The sequence below is a fragment of the Mobula hypostoma genome, chromosome 23, assembly GCF_963921235.1.
Source record: "Mobula hypostoma chromosome 23, sMobHyp1.1, whole genome shotgun sequence".
In the NCBI taxonomy this organism is placed as follows: Eukaryota; Metazoa; Chordata; class Chondrichthyes; order Myliobatiformes; family Myliobatidae; genus Mobula; species Mobula hypostoma.
This window is the reverse complement of record NC_086119.1, coordinates 36,589,673-36,612,409: the sequence shown is the minus strand read 5'-3', so window position 1 is coordinate 36,612,409 and position 22,737 is coordinate 36,589,673. Positions and strand designations below refer to the sequence as shown.

The 22,737-nt window shown below is 43.9% G+C and overlaps 1 protein-coding gene across 2 annotated transcripts in view; it reads right to left on the bottom strand.

The window, feature by feature from the left end:
- LOC134336674 (peripheral-type benzodiazepine receptor-associated protein 1) overlaps positions 1-22,737 on the bottom strand; it is a 321,894-nt gene that overhangs the window by 284,402 nt on the left and 14,755 nt on the right. Inside the window, exon 1 of one of the 2 annotated variants that reach the window (XM_063031030.1) lies at positions 18,834-19,351. The exons of the other annotated variant lie outside the window; for it this stretch is intronic. Within the exon in view, the coding sequence (XP_062887100.1) occupies positions 18,834-18,851 (18 nt within the window). The 5' untranslated portion in view covers positions 18,852-19,351. Of the gene's footprint in view, positions 1-18,833; positions 19,352-22,737 lie in introns of those variants that run through there. 2 annotated transcript variants of the gene reach the window in all.

The following is a 22,737-nucleotide window of genomic DNA, read 5'->3' as shown; positions in this document are numbered from 1 at the left end:
TGAAAATAAATCCCTACAAAGTGATCTCAATTAATTACAAATATAAAGCAGAAAATAATTGATTGCATAAGCATTCACACCCTTTAATGTGACACACCAAACCATTACTGGTGCAGCCACGATACTATACCCTCTCACTATACCCCTTGCCCATCCTCTGGGCTTTCCCCCTCCCCCTTTCTTTCTCCCTAGGCTTCCTGTTCCATGATCCTCTCATATCCTTTTTGCCAATCAACTGTCCAACTCTTGGCTCCATCCCTCCCCCTCCTGTCTTCTCCTATCATTTCAGATCTCCCCCTCCCCCTTCAAATCTGTTACTAGATTTTCTTTCATTTAGTCCTGACGAAGGGTCTTGGCCCGAAACATCGACTGTACCTAGAGATGCTGACTGGCCTGCTGCGTTCACCAGCAATTTTTATGACTAGTGCAGCCATTTCTTTTTAGAAGTCACATAATTAGTAAAATGGAGAGCACCACCAGCATTCAAGATGTTTCAATTTATTTTACAACTACACCTGTATCTGGAAGGTCCAACTGCTGGTGTGTCAGTATCGCAGCAAACACTACACCATGAAGACAAAAGAACACTCCAAGCAACTTTGCGAAAAGGTTATATTTCAATAAAAAGCACAAATCAGGAGATGAATACAAAAAAATTTCTAAGTCACTGAATATCCTTTAAAATACAGTTAAGTCAATTATCAAGAAATGGAAAGAATATGGCACAGCTGTAAATCTGCCTGGAGCAGGCCGTTCACAAAAACTGAGTGACTGTGCAAGATGGGGACTAGTGAGAGAGGCCACCAAGAAACCTATGACAACTCTGGAGGAGCTTTAATGGCTGAGATGGGAGAAACTGCACATATAACAACTGTTACCTGTGTGCTTCACCAGTCACACAGCTTTATAGGAGAGTGGCAAAGAGAGAGCCACTGTTGAAAAGAACTCGTATGACATCTCAGCTAGTTTGCCAGAAGACATGTGGGAGACTCTGAAGTCAGTTGGAAGAAGGTTCTATGGTCTGATGAAACCAAAATTGAGCTTTCAGGTGTGATGAAAAACGAAGTTATCAGAAGATTGATGCTATTGAGAGAGAGAAGTGAGACAATGGAGAAACATTCAAACATGTTAATGAGAGAGGAGAAAGAGATAATGGAAAGAGACACCAGTCCGAGTATTGATTGACCGATTGCTTTGAACCTGAACTGTTTGAAGTTTGACGGACAGGCGATACCACAGCAGGGGGATAAAAAGAACAGGTTCGCTAAGGCACAACAGACACCACGAGATCACGAGATAACGAGACCCTGGAAAAGCGGTGTGCCCCCACAAGATGGTGGAAGTTTTGGAGGTCTGGTCGCGGGAACCGACCATAGACGCACAGGGTGAAAAGGTACAATCGGCGGGAACCTGGTGTGTGTGTCCGCACTTGCCTGGGTGCCGGGTTCACCGCGGAAGAACGGTCATATCGGAACGGAGGGGTCACAGTCGGTGACCACAGAAGACATAAAAGGGTTCGCCCGAAAGCTAACTGCGAAGAACATCAAGGTCTCTCTGAATCAGATTTGCATATCATCCTCTCTCTCTCTCTCCAACGGGACAACAGCAATTACTGCGAACTGTACTAAGCTGAACTGAACTCTGCGTCACTTGAGACTGATCATTTTACCCCTAGACTGCGATACAGCTTGTTTGACTCCTATTACCCTAGTTCTGTGTACATGTGTGTTTTATCATTGCTAATCTGTTGCATTCATATCCTTAAGATTAGAGTACTGTGTTACTTATTCCTTTAATAAAACTTTCTTAGTTCCAGTAATCCAGACTCCAACTAAGTGGTCCATTTCTGCTGGTTTGGCAACCCAGTTAAGGGGTACGTAACATACGTGGGGATCTCGTCCGCGATCTTGAATGTCAAATTTGGGACTGGGTAAATTGATTGGGTTAAAATTCCCGAAAGAAAGAAAGGGCAAACAGCAGAAATGGAGATTGAGGAATTTCTAAAGGTGCCAACCTTGGAGGCATTAGAGGATGCTAGGAAATCAGAATTGGCAACTGTGGCCAAACGGTTGAATCTTTTTAAGGGGAAGTTGACAATGAGGAGAGCAGAGATGCACAGAGCTATCATAGAGCATTATGTATCTAAAGGTGTGTTTCCCCAAGGGGAGCTGGAGGTGGTATCTATGGGCAAACCTGGTGGAGAAGCAGTACAGCTGCAGATTGAAAAATTGAGACTCGAGCACGAGTTCCGGGTAAAACAGCTGGAGCGAGAAGAGAGGGACAAGCAGTTAGAATGGGCAGAGAGAGAGAAGGAAAGAGAATTTGAGCTGGAGAAGTTAAGGATGACGCTAGCGCAGGGGCCCATGCCGAATCAAGGTGGAGGGTTCAGGGCGACCCAGGAGGTTAGGCTGGTTCCCCCATTTGAGGAGGCCGATGTTGATTGGTACTTCCTCCATTTTGAAAAAGTTGCTGCGTCAGGACTGGCCAAGGGATAAGTGGGCTGTTTTGCTTCAGAGCGTACTTAAAGGAAAAGCCCAGTAAGCTTACTCGGCCTTGTCCGCAGAAGATGCCCAGAGGTATGATGTGGTGAAAGAGGCCATACTCAGGATTTATGAGTTGGTCCCGGAGGCATACTGGCAGAAGTTCCGGAATGCGAGGAAGCAGTGGGGCCGCACGTATTTAGAGTTTGCCCGTGAGATGCAGATGTATTGTGAGCGTTGGTGCACCTCGAAAGGGGTCAATGAGGATTATGACAGACTGCTACAGCTGATACTGATTGAGCAGTTTAAAGGTTGTGTCCCTGAAGGTGTGAGACCCTACCTAGATGAGAAAGAGGCAGACAGCTTAGCCGCAACTGCTAAATTAGCGGATGAATACGCGTTAACGCACAAAGCGAAGTTTACCCCGAGTAAAGGCTACCAGAAGGGTAGTCAAGAGGGCGGGGAGAGTCCGCCAGAAAAGTCAGAAAATAAGCCGGAGACTAGTGAGAAGGATAAGGAAGACTGGGAGCAGTTTGGTAGGAAGTCTCCTGGGTCGTATGCTATAACTGTGGGAAAGCCGGTCACTTTGCCTCCAGGTGCTTTGCCCCAAAGAAGGAGACGGGGAAAGGAAAAATGACGGTTCCGACTGGCTGTATTGAGCTGGCAAACAATCCACTAGGGGAGAAGAGGTCTGATAAAGTTCGGGAAAGGCACGAGAAGTTTATCTCGGCCGGATTGGTGTCGGTGAAGGAGGGGTCAAACCCGGTTCCAGTGCGGATCTGGAGAGACACTGGAGCTTGTCAGTCACTGATCTTAAGGAGTGTTTTAGACTTTAGTTTCAGAGACCGAGACTGGGGAGGTCAGTGTGATAAAAGGCATTGGGAAAGGGACTGAAGCAGTACCTTTGCACCAGATACACCTAAAAAGCAACTGGGTCTCCGGACCGGTCACAATCAGGGTGAGGCCCGAACTACCGATGGAAGACGTGGAGGTCTTACTCGGTAATGACCTCGCCGGCGGAGAGGTGTACCCAGCAGCCAGCCTGTCAGCATTGAGGCCCCGCCCATGGACTCACAGGTTTATCCCGTTTGCGCAGTGACTCGGCGTATGTCCAGAAAGGCTGCCGAAGCGAATATAGATTTAGCGGAGACGTTTTTACCAGCCTTGTACCGGGGGGGTTAGAAAGTGAGAAGCAGCATAGTAAAACTGAAGGAAGTAAGGGAGTTGAGGTAGACTTATCATTAGCAAGAAAGGAATTTATACAGGCACAGGAGCGACACGAGGAGCTGATGGTTTTGACGGAGACAGCTCTCTCCGAAGCAGAATTAACAAGGGAGCCAGTGGGCTATTATGTGAAGGAAGGAGTACTAAGGAGGAAATGGAGACCAAGTACCGTGCCCGCAGATGAGGAATGGGGGGTAGTGCCGAACATTTATGGGGATGAGATTCTTAACCTGGCCCACAAGATACCCCTCGGTGGGCATTTTGGGGTGAGGAAGACAGTCGATAGAATCATGAAAGAGTTTTACTGGCCACACAGGAGGAAGGATGCTATTGACTATTGCAGACCTGAGCTAACACAATTACAGGCTATTGACATGCTAACAGCTTGCCATGATAGGCAAACAGACCTAGTCAGTGTTATCACGAAAATTAATGAGGCTAGGGTGCCACCTGATAAGGGGAAAACCCATTTCTAAAAGATAAGTATGGTGCCGACCAGGTGGGAGAACTCTATTGTTTTGGCCAACTTTGCTGAGGAGTTCTCTCACTTAACCCCCGAACAAAGCGAGCTGCCGATAAAGCTAACTAACCGGCACGCACACGGATGTCCGGATATCCCGAGGCGATGCAAAGAGCCGGTACATGGTGTTGTTGTCACATCAGGTCAGCCTAGTAAGCAACACCCCTATAGGATGATTAATTCAGTGACAAAAGGGCTAAAGAACGCAGAAGCGTATATTGGTGATTTAATGGTCTGGAGTGACACATGGGAGGAGCTGTTTAAAAAGCTGTTTGAAGCCAGCCTGACAGTGAACCTCGCAAAAAGTGAATTCCGCCATGGAAAGAACACTTATCTGGGATATGTGGTAAGACGGGCAGCTGGCACCGATGCAGGCTAAGGTGCGGGCTATCTCTGAAGTCCTCACCCCAACAGACAAGAGAGCCCTGAGAAGGTTCTTGGGGATGGTGGGGTACTATCGGAAGTTTTACAAAAACTTTGCGGATATTACCCTCCCTCTTACTAAGCTCTTGCCAAAGAATGCTAAGTTTGTGTGGGACGACCCCTGTTATCTTTGTCCGGGACGGAAACCACTGAGAATTTACACTGATCACAACCCATTAGTGTTTTTGGCCGCTATGAAGTTTGCTAAGTTGGAGCCTGGGCTTAGAGGATATTAAAATAACACATATAAAGGGAACGGAAAGGCTGATTGCTGACTGTCTGTCAAGGTGTTGACAACTTAAAGTTCTCTGTATTAGCCAACTAGCTGATGACCCTGTATATTAGTGTGTATCCAATAATGTATTCATGCCTATAATTTTTAACCTGGTAAAAATCCTTTGAAGGATAGGGGTGTGACGAAAAACCAAGTTATCAGAAGATTGATGCTAATGAGAGAGAGAAGTGAGACAATGGAGAAACATTCAAACATGTTAATGAGAAAGGAGATCAGCAGGGGGATAAAAAGAACAAGTTCGCTAAGGCACAACAGACACCACGAGATCACGAGATAATGAGACCCTGGAAAAGCGGTGTGCCCCCACAAGTTGGTGGAAGTTTTGGAGGTCTGGTCGCGGGAACCGACCATAGACGCACAGGGTGAAAAGGTACAATCGGCGGGAACCTGGTGTGTGTGTCCGCACTTGCCTGGGTGCCGGGTTCACCGCGGAAGAACGGTCGTATCCGGAACGGAGGGGTCATAGTCGGTGACCACAGAAGACATAAAAGGGTTTGCCCGAAAGCTAACTGCGCAGAGCATCAAGATCTGTCTGAATCAGATTTGCATATCATCCTCTCTCTCTCTCTCCAACGGCACAACAGCAATTACTGCGAACTGTACTAAGCTGAACTGAACTCTGCGTCACTTGAGACTGATCATTTTACCCCTAGACTGCGATACAGCTTGTTTGATTCCTATTACCCTAGTTCTGCGTACATGTGTGTTTTATCATTGCTAATCTGTTGCATTCATATCCTTACAATTAGAGTACTGTGTTACTTATTTCTTTAATAAAACTTTCTTAGTTCCAGTAATCCAGACTCCAATTAAGTGGTCCATTTCTGCTGGTTTGGCAACCCAGTTACGGGGTACGTAACACAGGCCAAAGTAAAAGCTATGTTCAGTGAAAGCCAACCACTACACATCATCAAAAACACACCATCCCTACTGTGAAGCATGGTGGTGGCTGCATCATACTGTGGGGAAGATTCACTACAGCAGGCCCTAAGGCTTGTGAAGGTAGGTGGTAAAATGAATACAGCAAAATACAGCGAAATTCTGGATGAAAACCTGATGCCGTGTGCAAGAGAACTGTGACTTGGAAGAAGATTTGTTTTCCAGCAAGACAATGACCCCAAGCATAAAGCCAAAGCTACACAGGAATGGCTTAAAAACAACAATGTTAATGTCCTGAAGTGACCAAATCAGAGTCCAGACTTCAATCCAATAGAGAATTTGTGGCTGAACAGGAAAATGGCTGTTCACTCACAATCCCCATGCAATCTGACAGAGCTTGAGTAGTTTTGTAAAGAATGGAGAAAAATTGCAGTGCCCAGATGTGCAAAGCTGAGTGAGACCTATCCACACGCTGCCAAAGGTGCATCTACAAAATATTGAGTTGGGGGGGGGGGGGGTGAATACTTATGCAATCAATTATTTTGTTTTAAATTTGTAATTAATTTAGATCACTTTGTAGAGATGTTTTCTGTTTTACACAAGAGTCTTTTGCTGTTGATCAGTGTCAAAAAAAGCCAAGTTAAATCCATGGGATTCAATGCCATAAAACAAAAAAAACATGAAAACTTCCGGGGTGGGGGGGGGGTGGCGGTGAATACCTTTTATAGGCAATGTACAAGCCTCAATAGAAATGACTAATAGCACTTCCACATTCACATGGACAATTTTCTATAAGCTAAAATTTCACACAATCCAGGTTCCTTCTGAAATGAATGAACAAGAGCTCCTTTTCTCTGTGATGAATCCTCTCTGCCTTTTCAATCTTTACTTCAACAACTTGATGAATCTTCAGGTTTTTTTCTATGATCAAGACTATATGATCAGCTAACCCTATCGCTTCTTTCTTTGGCCAACTGAGGGAAATTTAGGGTCCCCGCCAAGATTTAGACCCAATTTCCAGTTTTTTTTTTCTCTAGCACACTCTCTCTGACTAATCTTATCCAGTAGACCCAAGTCTCATTCTCATTCTCCTTAATTTGGTGACCACCTGGTCACATGCCAACTGATTTTAATTGTTTCCTTCATGGTTAATTTTCCCTTCAAATCTACCATTACCTTCTTGGAAGAGCAATCTTTGGCCCTCATATCCTCTCCATTATCATCTTGTTCATTGGACCACATCCCATTCTTCCATCTCTATTTTCCCTACATAGTTGACTACATGACTTTTCTTCTTGTTCATCATGTTAAGTGATTTCAATGGTTTTCTCCTCTCTCTGAATCACCTTTAACTTGGTGAAAATAAATGAACACTTGCACTTCACAGAACATCTTTCTTTGCCTCAGATCATTCTAAAGGGGGTTTCAGCCAATTGAATAAAAAAATGCAAGCACTGTTGTATGACAAGAAATATGGCAAACACACTATCAACAAAATGATAATCAAATAATTTCATTTTCTGTGCATATTAACAAAATTGACAGCTGATGTCAACCAGCTGAGAGAAGCAGAATATCTTGGGTCAACAGGATACCATTCTAATTATTCACATTAAACAAATGGTACATTCAGCAACAGAAGTTTAGGTGGAAATCTTCACAGGCAGCTCAGATAGAGATAGTTAAAAAAAAGCTGAAGAAGCAGATTAAGGCAAAATGAATAAATAAGAAACATTAATCTAGAACTTTTAAAATTACCAATGCAGTCAACCCTCAATTCTCCAATGTAATGATGAGCAGAGTCTCCATGAAAAATGGAAAAGGCACCTAACATGTAACAGTACTCCATCATTTGTTGTCAGTGCATTACAAATGTTCTCAACTTAGTGGTTCAGTAGCTAGGCTTCCAATACCAGCAACATTTCGACCCAAAATGTCGACAACTTGGTCTGCTGAGTTCCTTCAGCATTTTGTGTGTGTTGCTTGGATTTCCAACATCTGCAGATTTCCTCTTTTTGTGAGAGGCTTCTACTACTCTTTGTCAGAGGAAGTTAGGTTGCTAAAGGAGCCTTTGTTATGTAAAAATAAAATTAAGGATACAGAAAACCTTTCACTGTCACAGGGGATACCATCTGCCATGGACGGTAAGAAAAGAAATCATAAACTAGGCAATCTCCTCCCTGTGAGGATGCAGTAAATCAGAAGGAAAGCATTACTTGTTTTGACAAGCTGAAACATACAAGCTATTCATCCAGTGGCCATTATTGCCAGATGGAAGAGTGCAGGCGCTCCAGAGATTCTTTTCCCTATTTTGAGTAGCTTGTTATTTCAGTCACTTTCCCATTGACCCTATCAAAAACACTGATAAATGTAACTTGTTTTTATAGACCGATGTTTGAAAAATGGTATCCAAGTGCATTCCCCATTCTTCACAGTATCCAATGAATCCTTCATTCAGACACAAATTAATCTCCACTGCAGCAAAGATTCTGCAAGTAAATGATAGCTGACCAGGGCACAGAGTTGCACTGCAATTCAGTATCCCTTTGGGGACAGAGAGCAGCTGCCCTGAGAACCCAGCCAGCTGAATGGCAATCCGCCCTCGGGCTCACACCAGTGGCTTCTGAAACAAGGGCTCTGTGGAGTTAAGAGGGGTCTGTCCTGGGGTTGCAGTTATACAGTTCTGTCCTTTCCAAGCTCCACAGTCCAGCAATGGCCTGGCCCAGAGCTCCATTTGGTACAGCTCCAACCTGCAAATGTGGTCCATCTGGGGTTTCTGCTAATGCAGATGTGGCACTACACTGGGGTTCCACAGCAGCTAGCACAAACTCATTTCAACGCCAGTGATCAGAAGTTTGAGGTTCAATTCCTGCCACTATCTGTAAGGAGTTTGTATATTCTCCTGTGTCAATGTGGATTTCCTCCAGGTACTTTGCATTCCTCCCACATTCCAAAAAAAAGAATGGTTAGGATTAATAAGTTGTGGGCATTCTACAGTTAATAAGCACAAGGATTAAAGAGAACTCAGGTGCTTTCGGCTTTTTTCTTGGCAGGCAGCAATCAGCACGAGTGACCATTCATTGGTAACATGGTATGAAGTTTAAAAATAGTTCAGGTGCATTCGGTTTTTTCTCTCTGGGTGGCAATCAGTGCAATAGGTTCATTGGTGACGCAGCACAAAGTTTAAAAAGAGCTCACGGGCTTTCAGCTTTTATCACGGTGGGTTGGCAATCAGCATTGGTGATGCAGTGCAAGGTTTAAAAAGAGCTCGGGTGCTTTTGGCATTTTTCTTGGCAGGCAGCGATCAATGCGCAGCTAATAAAAGGAACGGAGGTACAAGCAGAAGGGCCATTGTTGGAGTGGGGCACTGTTAGAGTGACTCTGGCTCAATAGGCTACCGTGAGAACAGACTTGTGGCTGTTCTCTTCAATAAGTATACCACTTTGGATACTGCTGGGGGATCAACTAACAGGAAGAAACAGCAGCGACCAAGTCTCTGGCTCAGAAAGGAAGGAGAGGAGAAGAGGAGTGCAATAATGAAAGGAGATTTCATATTTAGGCAAGCAGAAAGCAGATTCAGTGGATGTGAAAGAGACACCCAGGTGGTATGTTGCTTCCCAGTTGCCAGGATCAAGAATGCCTTGGATCAGGTCCACAGCATTCTAAAGGGGGAGGGTGAACAGCCAGAAGCCATGGTATATATTGGTATTAATGACATAGGTAGGAAAAAGGGAACAGGTCCTGAAGACAGATTACAGGAAGTTAGGTAGAAAGCTGAAAAGCAGGACCACCAGGGTGGTGATCTCTGGATTGATGCCTGTATCACATACCAGTAAAGGCAACAATAGGATCATTCGGCAGGTGAATTTGTGGCTGAAGAGTTGGTGCTGGTGGCAAGGTTTCAGATTCCTGGATCACTGAGATCTCTTGTGGGAAAGGTATGACGTGTACAAAAGGACAGGCATATCTGAACCGGTGGGGGGGGGGAAAACAATATCCTTGCAGGCAGGTTTGCTGGAGCTGTTGAGAAGGGTTCAAACTAATTTGGCAGGGGGATGGGAACCGGAATGAAAGGGCTGAGGATGGGGCAATTGGAATACAAGTAGATGTACTGCAAAGTGAGATCGTGAAGAAGCACAGGCAGATGATAGGGCAAAATTGCAGTCAGTTAGATGAGTTAAAGTATAACAGGAGGCTAAAGTCAAAAAGAGTGATGAACACAGGACCAAAAGGGTTATACTTGAATGCACGCAGTATATGGAATAAGGTAGATGATTTTGTAGCGTAGAGATTGGCACGTATCATCTTGTGGGCATCTCTGAGTTGTGGCTGAAGAAAGATTACAGTTGAGAGCTTAATATCCATCAATGCACATTGTATCAAAAGGACAGGCAGGAAAGTAGAGAGGGTAGGTAGGGTGAATTTATTGGTAAAAATGAAATCAGATCCTTAGAAAGAGGTGACATAGGATCGGAAGATGTAGGACCCCTGTGGGCAGAGATAAGAAACTGCAAGGTTAAAAAAACCCTGATGGGAGCTATATCCAAGCCTCTGAAAATTAGCCTGGATGTGGACACAAGTTACAATCAGAAACAGGAAGGGCAAGTAAAAAGGGCAATGTTGCAATAATCATGGGATATTTCAAAATTCAGGTAGACTGGGAAATTCCAGTTGGTGCTGGATCCCAAAAGAAATTTATAAAACGCCTATAGCTTTTTAGGGCAGCTTGTGTTTGAGCCCACTAGGGGAATGGCAATTCTGGATTGGGTGTTATACAACAACCCAGATTTGGTTCGGAAGCTTAAGGTAAAGGAACCCTTAGGAAGCAATGATCATAATATAATAGAATTCACTCTACAGTTTGAGAAGTAGCTAAAATTGGATGCATCAGTGGTAAAGTGGAGGAAAGGGAATTACAGAGACACGAGAGGAGGTAGCCGAAGTTGATTGGAAGAGCACACTATCAGGGTGGCGGCAGAACAGCAATGACTACTGCTTCTGGAGGAAATTCAGAAGGTGCAGAAAACATACATACCAAAGATGGGAAAAGTATTCTAAAAGGGAGGATGAGGCAAATGTGACTGACAAGTCAAAGACAACATAAAAGCAAAAGAGAGGACATATAATTTAACAAAAAAATAGTGGGAAGGTAAATGATTGAGATGCTTTTAAAAACCACCAGAAGGTAACGAAAAAGCCATTAAGAGAGAAAAGAGGAAATATGCAGGTAAGATAGCCAATAATGTAAAAGAGGCACTACATTTTTTTCCAAGAAAATTAGGAATGAGAGAGACAAGAGTGGATTATCGGAACACTGGAAAATGACACTGGAGAGGTAGTAATGGGGGAGAAAGAAATGACAGAGGAACTCAGTAAGCATTTTGTGTCAGTAGAAGATTCTAACAGAATGCTAGAAATGCGAGAGTGTCAAGGGGCCGAAGAGAGTGTCACTGATATTCCTAAGGAGAAGGTGCTTGGGAAGCCGTAAATTCTGAAGGTAAATAAGTCACCTGGACCAGATGGACTACATCCCAGAATGAGGTAGCTGAAGAGACTGTGGAGGCATTAACAACGATCTTTCAAGAATCATTAGATTCTGGAATGATTCCCGAGGAATGGAAAATTACAAATGATCTCCACTCTTTAAGAAAAGAGGGAGGCAGATATATAAGCCAGTTAGCCTGACTTCAGTGGTTGGAAAGGTATTACAGTCTATTATTAAGGTTGAGGTTTTGGGGTACTTAGATGCATGTGATAAAGTAGGCCAGAGTCAGCATGGTTTCCACCTGTGACGCCACTTTTAGGGAATTTTGTATCTGTATTCCCAGATCTCTCTGTTCTACTGCACTCCTCAGTGCCTTACCATTAACCCTGTATGTTCTACCTTGGTTTGTCCTTGCAACGTGCAATATCTCACACTTGTCTGTATTAAACTTCATCTGCCATTTTTCAGCCCATTTTTCCAGCTGGTCCAAGTCCCTCTGCAGGCTCTGAAAACCTTCCTCACTGTCTACTACACCTCCAATCTTTGTATCATCAGCAAATTTGCTGATCCAATTTACCACATTATCATCCAGATCATTGATATAGATGACAAATAACAATGGACCCAGCACTGATCCCTGTGGCACACCACTAGTCACAGGCCTCCACTCAGAGAAGCAATTCTCTACTACCACTCTTTGGCTTCTTCCATTGAGCCAATGTCTAATCCAATTTACCACCTCTCCATGTATACCTAGCGACTGAATTTTCCTAACTAACCTCCCACGCGGGACCTTCTAAGAACCTTCCCATTTTCTTCTAAGGGTTCCTTAACCTAAGATCCCTAATCAAACCCGGCTCTTTCCACAACACACAATTGCCTTTCCCGTAGACTCCAAGGATTCCCAACCTGCGGTCCTTGGACCCCTTGCTTAATGGTATTGGTCAATGGCATAAAAAAAGTTGAGAACTCCTGCCCTTGTTGACACAACCACAAGCTGCTCTGAAAAGCTATCTTGTAGGCATTCTACAAATTCCCTCTCTTAGGATCCAGCACCAACCTGATTTTCCCAATCTACTCACATACTGAAGTCACCCACAACTATAGCAACATTACAATAGTTGTACAATAGCCCAAAACATCGATTGTACTCTTTTCCAAAGATGCTACCTGACCTGCTAAGTTCCTCCAGCATTGTGTGTATGTGGAATTTATTGTAACATTGCCCTTTTTACAAGCATTTGCTATCTCTTGTTGTAATTTGTATCCCACATCCTAGCTACTGTTCAGAGGCCTGTATATAATCCCATCAGGGTCCTTTACCCCTGCAGTTTCTTAACTCTACCGACAAGGATTATATACCTTCTGATGCTATGTCAACCCTTTCTCCGGATTTGATTTCATTTTTTTTTCAACCAACAGAGCCACCTCACCACCACTCCCCCCCCCCCACATGCCTTGCCCTTCTGATATAATGAGCACGCTTGGATGTTAAGCTCCCAACCATGATCCTTCAGCCACAACTCAAGTGATGCCCACAATAACATAATTGCCAATCTCTAATTGTGCTACAAGATCATCTACCTCATTCAGTATACTGTGTGCATTCAAAGTTAACACCTTCAGTTCTGCACTAATCACACTTTTCAATTATGACTTATGTTACACTTAATTCATGCCACTTATTACAATTTTGACTTATCATCTGCGTATCTATCCTTACAGTCTCACTACACACTGTATCTACTTGTATACCAACTGCCCCATCCTCAGTCCTATCATTCCAGTTCCCATCCACCTATCAAATTAATTTAAACCCTCCTCAACAGCTCTAGCAAATCTGCCCTCAAGGATATTGCTCCCCCTCGGGTTCATGCGCAAGCCATTCTTTTTGTAGGGCCATTACTTCCCCAGAAGAGATCCCAATGACCCAGGAATGTAAAAACCTGCCACCTGCACCAATTTCCCAGCCATGCATTCATCTGCCAAATCATCCTATGCTTGCCTTCACTGGTACGTGGCACAGGCAATAATCCAGAGATTCCTACCCTGGAGGACCCTGCTTTTCCAGTTTCTACCAAACTCCCTATATTCTTCTCTTCAGAACCTCCTCTCTTTTCTTCCGTATGTCATTGGTACCAATGTGTATTATGATTTCTGGCTGCTCACCCTCCCTCTTTAGAATGACTGTAGACCCAATCAGAGACATCCCTGACCCTGGCAACTGGGAGGCAAAATACGACCAGGGTTTCTTTTTCACTTCCACAGAATCTCATCTTGACTCCTCTGACAATGGAACCCCCGTATCACTACTGCACACCTCTTCACCTCTTCCCCTCCACCTCTTCTGAGCCACAGAGCCAGACTCACTGCCAAAGACCTGCTCACTGTGGCTTCTCCCTGGTAGGTTGGCCTTCTGCCCAACCATATCCAAAGTGGTATAAGAGGAATGGCCACAGGGGTACTTTGCACTGGCTACCTATTCCCTTTCCCTCTCCTGACAGTCACCCAGGTACCTGCCTCCTGCAACTTAAGGGTGATTACCTCCGTCGCTCCTATGTATCTCGTCATTCTCCCATAGGAGCTGAAGATCATTAAGCTGCAGCTCAATGACCTTTAGCTCATATGGAAGAATGAGGTGGTGATAGATCGGAACAACAGGGAGGTAGTCACAGATGCAGTTAGTTCAGGGGTCTCTGCAGGATATGAAAGATGATACTTAAATGTAATTCTTTCCATCTGTTGTTTTAACTGGAAAATTTGATTTAATATCAAAACCCAGTTTATATTTTATCAGGAGACATTAAAGCATCAGAATCATAGAAACATAGAAAAATTACAGCACAATACAGGCCCTTGAACCCACAATGCTGTGCCGAACATACACGTACTTTAGAAATTGCCTAGGGTAACCCAAAGCCCTCTATTTTTCTGAGCTCCAAGTGCCTATCCAGGAGTCTCTTAAAAGACCCTATCATATCTGCCTCCATCACCGTCACCAGCAGCCCACTGCACACACTCACCACGCTGCATAAAAAACTTAACCCTGACATCTCCTCTGTACCTACTTCCAAGCACCTTAAAACTGTGCCCTCTCATGATAGCCATTTCTGCCCTGGGAAAAAGCATGACTATCCACACGATCAAGTCCTCTCATCATCTTATGCATCTCTATTAGGGCACCCCTCATCCTCCATCACTCCAAGGAGAAAAGGCCAATTTCACTCAACCTGTTCTTGTAAGGCATGCTCCCCAATCCAGACAACATTCTTGTAAATTTCCTCTGCATTCTTTCTATAGTTTCCACATCCTTCCTGTAGTGAGTTGACCAGAACTGAGCACAGTACTCCAAGTGGGGTCGGACACGCGGTTGACGAAGGCCAATGCACCGTATGCTTTCTTAACCACGCAGTCAGCCTGTGCAGCAGCTTTGAGTATCCTATGGACTCGGACTCCAAGATCCTTCTGATCCTCCACACTGCCAAGAGCCTTACAATTAATACCATATTCTGCCATCATATTTGACCTACCAAAATGAACAACCTCACACTTATCTGGGTTGAACTCCATCTGCCACTTCCCTGCCCAGTTTTGCATCCTATCAATGTCCTGCTGTAACCTCTGACAGCCCTCCACATTATCCACAACACCCCCAAACTTTGTGTCATCAGCAAATTTACTAACCCATCCCCCCACTTACTCATCCAGATCATTTATAAAAATCACAAAGAGAAGGGGGTCTCAGAGCAGATCCCTGAGACACACCACTGGTCACCAACCTCCATGCAGAATATGACCCATCTACAACCACTCTTTGCCTTCTGTGGGCAAGCCAATTCTAGATCCACAAAACAAAGTCTCCTTGGATCCCATGCCTACTTACTGTCTCAATAAGCCTTGCATGGGGTACTTTATCAAATGCCTTGCTGAAATCCATATACACTAAATCTACTACTCCTCCTTCATCAACATGTTTAGTCACATCCTCAAAAAATTCAATCAGGCTCGTAAGGCATGACCTGCCTTTGACAAAGCCATGCTGTCTATTCCTAATCATACTATGCCTCTTCAAATATTCATAAATCCTGCCTCTCAGGATCATTTCCATGAACTTACCAACCACTGAAAAATCTCAAGGGTCTATAATTTCCTGGGCTATTTCTCCTCCCCTTCTTGAATAAGGGAACAACATCTGCAACCTTCCAACCCTCGGAACCTCCCCCATCCCCACTGATGATGCAAAGATCATTGCCAGCAACCGGCAATCTCCTCCCTCGCCCCCCACAGTAGCCTGGGATACATCTCCTCCGGTCCCGGAGTCTTATCCAACTTGATGCTTTCCAAAACCTCCAGCACTTCCTCTTTCCTAATGTCTATATGCTCAAGCTTTTCAACCCGCTGTAAATCATCCCTACAGTCGCCTAGATCCTTGTCCATAGTGAATACTGAAGCAAAGTCTTCATTAAGTACCTCAGCTATCTCCTCCGGCTCCATACACAGTTTTCCACCGTCACGCTTGATTGGTCCTATTCTCTCACGTCTGATCCCCTTGCTCTTCACATACTTGTAGAATGCTTTGGGGTTTTCTTTAATCCTGCTCGCCAAGGCCTTCTCATGGCCCCTTCTTGCTCTCCTATTTTCATTCTTAAGCTCCTTCCTGCTAGACTTACAATCTTCTAGATGTCTATCATCACCTAGTTTTTAGAACCTTTCATAAGCTTTTCTTTTCTTCTTGACTACAACAGCCTCTGTACACCACAGTTCCTGTACCCTACCATCCTTTCCCTGTCTCGTTGGAACATATCTATACAGAACTTCACCCAGATATCCCCTGAACATTTGCCACATTTCTGCCATGAATTTCCCTGAGAACATCCGTTCCCAATTAATGCTTCCAAGTTCCCACCTAATAGCTTCATATTTCCCCTTACTCCAATTAAAGGCTTTCCTAACTCATCTGTTCCTATCCCTCTCCAATGCTATGGTAAAGGAGACAGAATTGTGATCACTATCTCCAAAATGCTCTCCCATTGAGTGACCTGACACCTGACCAGGTTGATTTCCCAATATCAGATCAAGTACAGCCTCTCCTCCTGCAGGCTTATCTATATATTGTGTCAGGAAACCTTCCTGAACACACCTAACAAATTCCATCCCATCTAAACCCCTTGCTCTAGGGAGATGCCAATAAATATTTGGGAATTTAAAATCTCCCACAACAACCCTGTTACTATTACACCCTTCCAGAATCTGTCTCCCTATCTGTTCCTCGATGTTCCTGTTACGACTGGGTGATCTATAAAAAACATCCAGTAGCGTTATTGACTCCTTCCTGTTCCCAACTTCCACCCAGAGATTCAGTGGACAATCCCTCCATGACTTCCTCCTTTTCTGCAGCTGTGACACTATCTCTGATAAGCAGTGCCACGTCCCCACCTCCCTCCCTGTCCTTTCTGAAACGTCTAAAGCCTGGCATTCTAAGTAGCCATTCCTGCCCCTTAGCCATCCAAGTCTCTGTAATGGCCACAACATCATAGCTCCAAGTACTGATCCACGCTCTAAGCTCATCCACTTTGTTTATGGTGCTTCTTGCATTAAAATAGACACATCTCAAACCATCAGTCTGAGCATATCCCTTATCAGCTGCCTATCCTCCCTCTCATACTGTCTCCAGTCATTCTCTATTTGAGAGCCAACCACCCCTTGCTCCATCTCTTCAGTTCGGTTCCCACTCCCCAACAATTCTAGTTTAAACCTCAGCAAACCTCTCTGCCAGGATATCGGTTCCCCTCATTTCAAGTGCAATCTGTCCTTTTTGTACAGGTCACACCTGCCCCAGAAGAGGTCCCAATGATCCAGAAATCTGAATCCCTGCCCCTGCTCCGATCCCTCAGCCATGCATTTATCCTCCACCTTACTCTATTCCAATACTCACTACTGTCGCGTGACACAGGCAATAATCCTGAGATTACTACATTTGAGGTCCTGCTTCTCAACTCCCTTCCTAACTCCCTTTAGTCTGTTTTCAGGACCTCCTCCATTTTTCTACCTATGTCGTTGGTACCAATATGTACCACGACCTCTGGCTGTTCACCTTCCCACTTCAGGATACCATGGACGCGATCAGAAACATCCCAGACCCTGACACCTGGGAGACAAACTACCATCCGCATTTCTTTCCTGCATCCACAGAATTGCCTATCTGACCCTATAACTCTGCCTTCTTCCTTTCCCTACCCTTCTGAGCTGTGGGCCAGACTCTGTGCCAGAGGTGCAGCCACTGTTGCTTCCCCCAGGTAAGCCGTCCCCCCTAACAGTACTCAAACAGGAGTATTTATTGTTAAGGGGGACAGCCACGGGGATCGTCTCTAGTATCTGACTCCTCCCTTTCCCTCTGCTGGCTGTTACGCACTTATCTGTCTCTCGAGGCCCCGGCGTGACTACTTGCCTTTAGCTCCTTTCCATCACCTCCTCACTTTCCTTAACCAGATGAAGGTTAGGGAAACATCTAACATCTAATCCAGGAGACAGCTAACCTCTGCAAACTTCAGAATTCAGGAATTAATATCCCAGATTAAAAATCCAGGGTTCCAGCCCGGACATGCTCTTTTGATGTCTACTTCAGCATTGAGCTGCAAAGAATTATGCAGTTCTTTTTTCCCCAAATGTAAAAACCCTTTAATTGTCCATCACTTTTGCACTTTTATCAATCTTTTCTTTAAAACCTTTCCTTTTCTCCAAAATACTATCAGTCAACTCACAATTATTTCTCAATGGTTTATTGGGTGTCTAAACACAGTCAAAAATCTGAACGAAACACCATCAGGTTCCAGCAATTCTATCAGAATCCAGATCTAAATGGTAGTTTCCATAATTAAAACATCATAGGTATATCTTATTTTGGAGAAACAAAATCAAATCTTCATTGACACATTATACTGGCTCATGTAGGACTGACTTGTAAAACTAAAAATAATCTCTACTGTTACCTTCAAGATCTGGAGCAGAATTGGGATAAAGAGTGCAGGAACTAGGTGGAGGAGAAAGGTTTCTTTGCGAGCGAAACACCATGAAAGTGTGTCAGTCACTCTTCGGATTTGCTTGGTATAAATGAAGGCACTATCCTGAAAAGACAGCATGCACCCAGCAGGCAAAGGTACAATCAGTGAAATTAATTTTAGGGAAGTCCTGTAGACCACAAAGAAACTGGTGATTCACAGTTGGAATTGGCGAACAGCTCATGTATGTGGGATAATTAGACTAATAGGAGTTAGCATTCTTGTCACACTGTCAGCAGCTGCCACAGCAGGGCTAACATTCCCAGAGGATTGCAGGACTGTGATCAGTATGGCAGGGATTAGGCGCATCAGGGCCTCCTTCAGAAACCAGATCCTATTAATAATCCCTTCTCTGCAAGGTGTTTATTTCTGGCGGTTTTATCAAGGTGACAGAGGACATTTGCCTCCCTGACTCTATTAATAATGTAGACCTGCTCATGTACTCAACTCCCAAGTTAAAAAATCTTACCTCTCCTGAATGTCTCATTGATAAAAATAAACTCCTTGTGCACTGCAGTTATCTCCACTCATTGTGGTATGTACAACAATCTCCCAGTGGATTCTGCAGGATTTTTGTTCCCATTCACTGATGCAATGCTAGATTAATGTTTATACAGAAAAAATAAAAATGCAAATTACAGTGCACTCAATATAAAGATTCCAGCAATCAAGCTAATGCTTTGAGCCAGCATTCAAAACAAATTTGATCAAAACCCTTCTTAGATTGACATTCAATATATGTGAAAAGAAATTCTTGCAGTGCTTTAAACATTTAAATTTGAAGTTTCTCCAATTGTATGAGTGGTACTATTTCATCAGAAAATTCTTGTTGACACCAAGACACAATAATACCACAAAACTGCAATCTTTTCCCTACATACACTTTTTTCTGCCATCACTAGATTGCACATATTATCAATCTACATTTTCAGAATTTATCTTCATCCTTTAAGCCACCTTGATCACTAACCTTCTTAAAATTCCATCTTTGAAACTCACTGAGATGCCAATTTGTTCATTATTTTTAGCCCGTCACTTATGTCCTGATCTCTCTCATAATCCTCAGATATTTTCCAATCCCGTTTCTATAACCAGCTCACACTTGTACTTTGTGATAGATATTCACTTCCCAGGGCCCAAGAGGCTTATTGTTAACATCAACTTTCTACTATAGCAGCATGCCCTTTTCAAAGAGCCAGAGTTATTTGTGACAAAGTTAAACTTCTAACAAATTTTCCTTGTTAACTTCTTGTAAACAAGAGCCAGTCTTTAATTCTGAATGTAAATTGCAGGCAGTGATTTGTTTGAAGTTAAAAGGACACTTGAGCTGGCTGCTAAGAGATGTAGTTTTCCAAATGAAGTGCCCATGAAATTTATTGTCTATATTAGCCAATCGCGAGACAATGGGGCAATGCTAATTGCCCTATGTTAAACTAGGCTACTACAGCTAAGTTAGTTGCACAATTGTCCTCAGCTTTTAGACCAACTGTGTAAATCACTTTGTTTCAGCAAAAGTATATGGAAAACATCACATGCAGATAGTCTACTATAAGCCTACTGACTCTCACAGCTATCTGGACTATTCCTCTTCTCACCCTGTTTCTTGCAAAAACGCCATCCCCTTCTCGCAATTCCTCCGTCTCCGCCACATCTGCTCTCAGGATGAGGCTTTTCATTCCAGGACGAGGGAGATGTCCTCCTATTTTAAAGAAAGGGGCTTCCCTTCCTCCACTATCAACTCTGCTCTCAAACGCATCTCCCCCATTTCACGTACATCTGCTCTCACTCCATCCTCCCACCACCCCACTAGGAATAGGGTTCCCCTGGTCCTCACCTACCACCCCACCAGCCTCCGGGTCCAACATATTATTCTCCATAACTTCTGCCACCTCCAACGGATCCCACCACTAAGCACATCTTTCCCTTCCCCCCTCTCTGCTTTCCGCAGGGATCGCTCCCTACGTGACTCCCTTGTCCATTCGTCCCCCCCATCCCTCCCCACTGATCTCCCTCCTGGCACTTATCCTTGTAAGCGGAACAAGTGCTACACATGCCCTTACACTTCCTCCCTTACCACCATTCAGGGCCCCAGACAGTCCTCCCAGGTGAGGCGACACTTCACTTGTGAGTCGGCTGGGGTGATATACTGTGTCCGGTGCTCTCGATGTGGCCTTCTATATATTGGCGAGACCCGATGCAGACTGGGAGACCGCTTTGCTGAACACCTACGCTCTGTCCACCAGAGAAAGCAAGATCTCCCAGTGGCCACACATTTCAATTCCACATCCCATTCCCATTCTGACATGTCTATCCACGGCCTCCTCTACTGTAAAGATGAAGCCACACTCAGGTTGGAGGAACAACACCTTATATTCCGTCTGGGTAGCCTCCAACCCGATGGCATAAACATCGACTTCTCTAACTTCCGCTAATGCCCCACCTCCCCCTCGTACCCCATCCGTTATTTATTTTTATACACACATTCTTTCTCTCACTCTCCTTTTTCTCCATCTGTCCCTCTGACTATACCCCTTGCCCATCCTCTGGGTTTTCCCCCCTCCCCCTTTTCCTTCTCCCCGGTCCTCCTGTCCCATGATCCTCTTATACCCCTTTGCCAATCACCTGTCCAGCTCTTGGCTCTATCCCTCCCCCTCCTGTCTTCTCCTATCATTTTGGATCTCCCCTCCCCCTCCCACTTTCAAATGTCTTACTAACTCTTCCTTCAGTTAGTCCTGACGAAGGGTCTCGGCCTGAAACGTCGACTGTACCTCTTCCTAGAGATGCTGCCTGGCCTGCTGCGTTCACCAGCAACTTTGATGTGTGTTGCTGGAATTTCCAGCATCTGCAGAATTCCTGTTGTTTACATGCAGATAGTGTCATCCAGCAGAAAATGGATCGGAAAGAGAAGGGAGTTGTTAAGAATGATAGAAAGAAGAAAGTGAATTCATTCTCCAACCTCCGGTTTCTGTGATGGACAAATTGTTTTCTGCTTCTCATTGCTATGTTCTTTGAGTTTATAAGAATTGTATTTGTGTTTGGATATCCTTTATAGCTTGTAAATCTTTCTAATTCGGAAATCAAAATCAGGTTTAATATCACCGGCATATATCGTGAGATTTGTTAACTCTGCAGCAGCAGGGCAATGACTACTATGCCGACTCAGGCCTAGGGGGCCGGCGTCGGGCAAAAGTACAAAAGTGCAATGAAATACATGATAAATAAATATAGAGAAAATAAAAACGGAATTAGAGTATGTATATTTCTTTTAAATAGTTAAGTTAAAATAAGTAATGCAAAAAAAAACAGAAATAAAGAAAGTAGTAAGGCAGTGTTCATGGGTTCAATGTCCATTTAGAAATCGGATAGCAGAGGAGTAGAAGCTGTTCCTGTGCGACTTCAGGCTTTCCAACAGAAGGAGGTACAAAATCTTTTATGAATTAGAAATCCGCCATGTGGTAAAAAGTATTTGTCTGAACTTAAAACTGTATCATTAAAAATGAAATAAATCAAGCCGAAACTACTTCGTTAGCTGGAAGTATTCCCACCTTGATAGGGAGAGAGGACCCACCACTCAAGAGTGGGCATTGGCACCTAGACCTCACTGTAGAGATTAGACAGGGAAGTAAGCTGGTCTTTAGAGTAGGTAGATACAGTATTACGCTTCTATACTGAGGGTACCCATAAATATCTATAATCCGATACGGCTTAAAATCTGCTTTTGAGTTTAGGGCTTTGTGGATACCATCACAGTTTCTGTGGCCCTACCTTGGTGCACTTTCTTGTCCTTCTCAACAGAATCTGTGAAGAAAGAAACAGAGCTAATATTTCAGACCCATGATCTTTTCTTGCAACCTTAGCTCTACCTCTCCACAGATACTGCCTGAACGACTAAAGATTTCCAGAATTCTCAGATAGTATTTAAGACTTCCAGCATCTGTAGCTTTAAAATAATTCAAAGGGTAAAATATTTTCAATTATGTTTCTTTGTTAACACTTTGGCCAAATACAAATATGGAAGAAGGGGTTGGTATACATGGTCCTTCTAGTAAGCATCCAGAAAGATTAGAATAGACTGCATCCCAATCAAGATAAAGTGGCTTTCATTAAATGTTTATATGCGGGCCTGGACTGAACCTGTGAAACTGCATTTGATGTAACGATCATTCTATGGAGAAACTAGCAAAGAATCTAACCAATCTGTTAATCAGGCAAACCTGTTGATATACATCACCAGGCACTTGAATATCTGCCTGTGAGTGTCAAAACATGGTAATTAGCATATTATAAAAGTCTGGTAAAAATATGAAACAGACTCAAACATGCGATGTTATGTGACAGCAGGAAGACCTGAAAAATCTTAAAAAACCATGAAG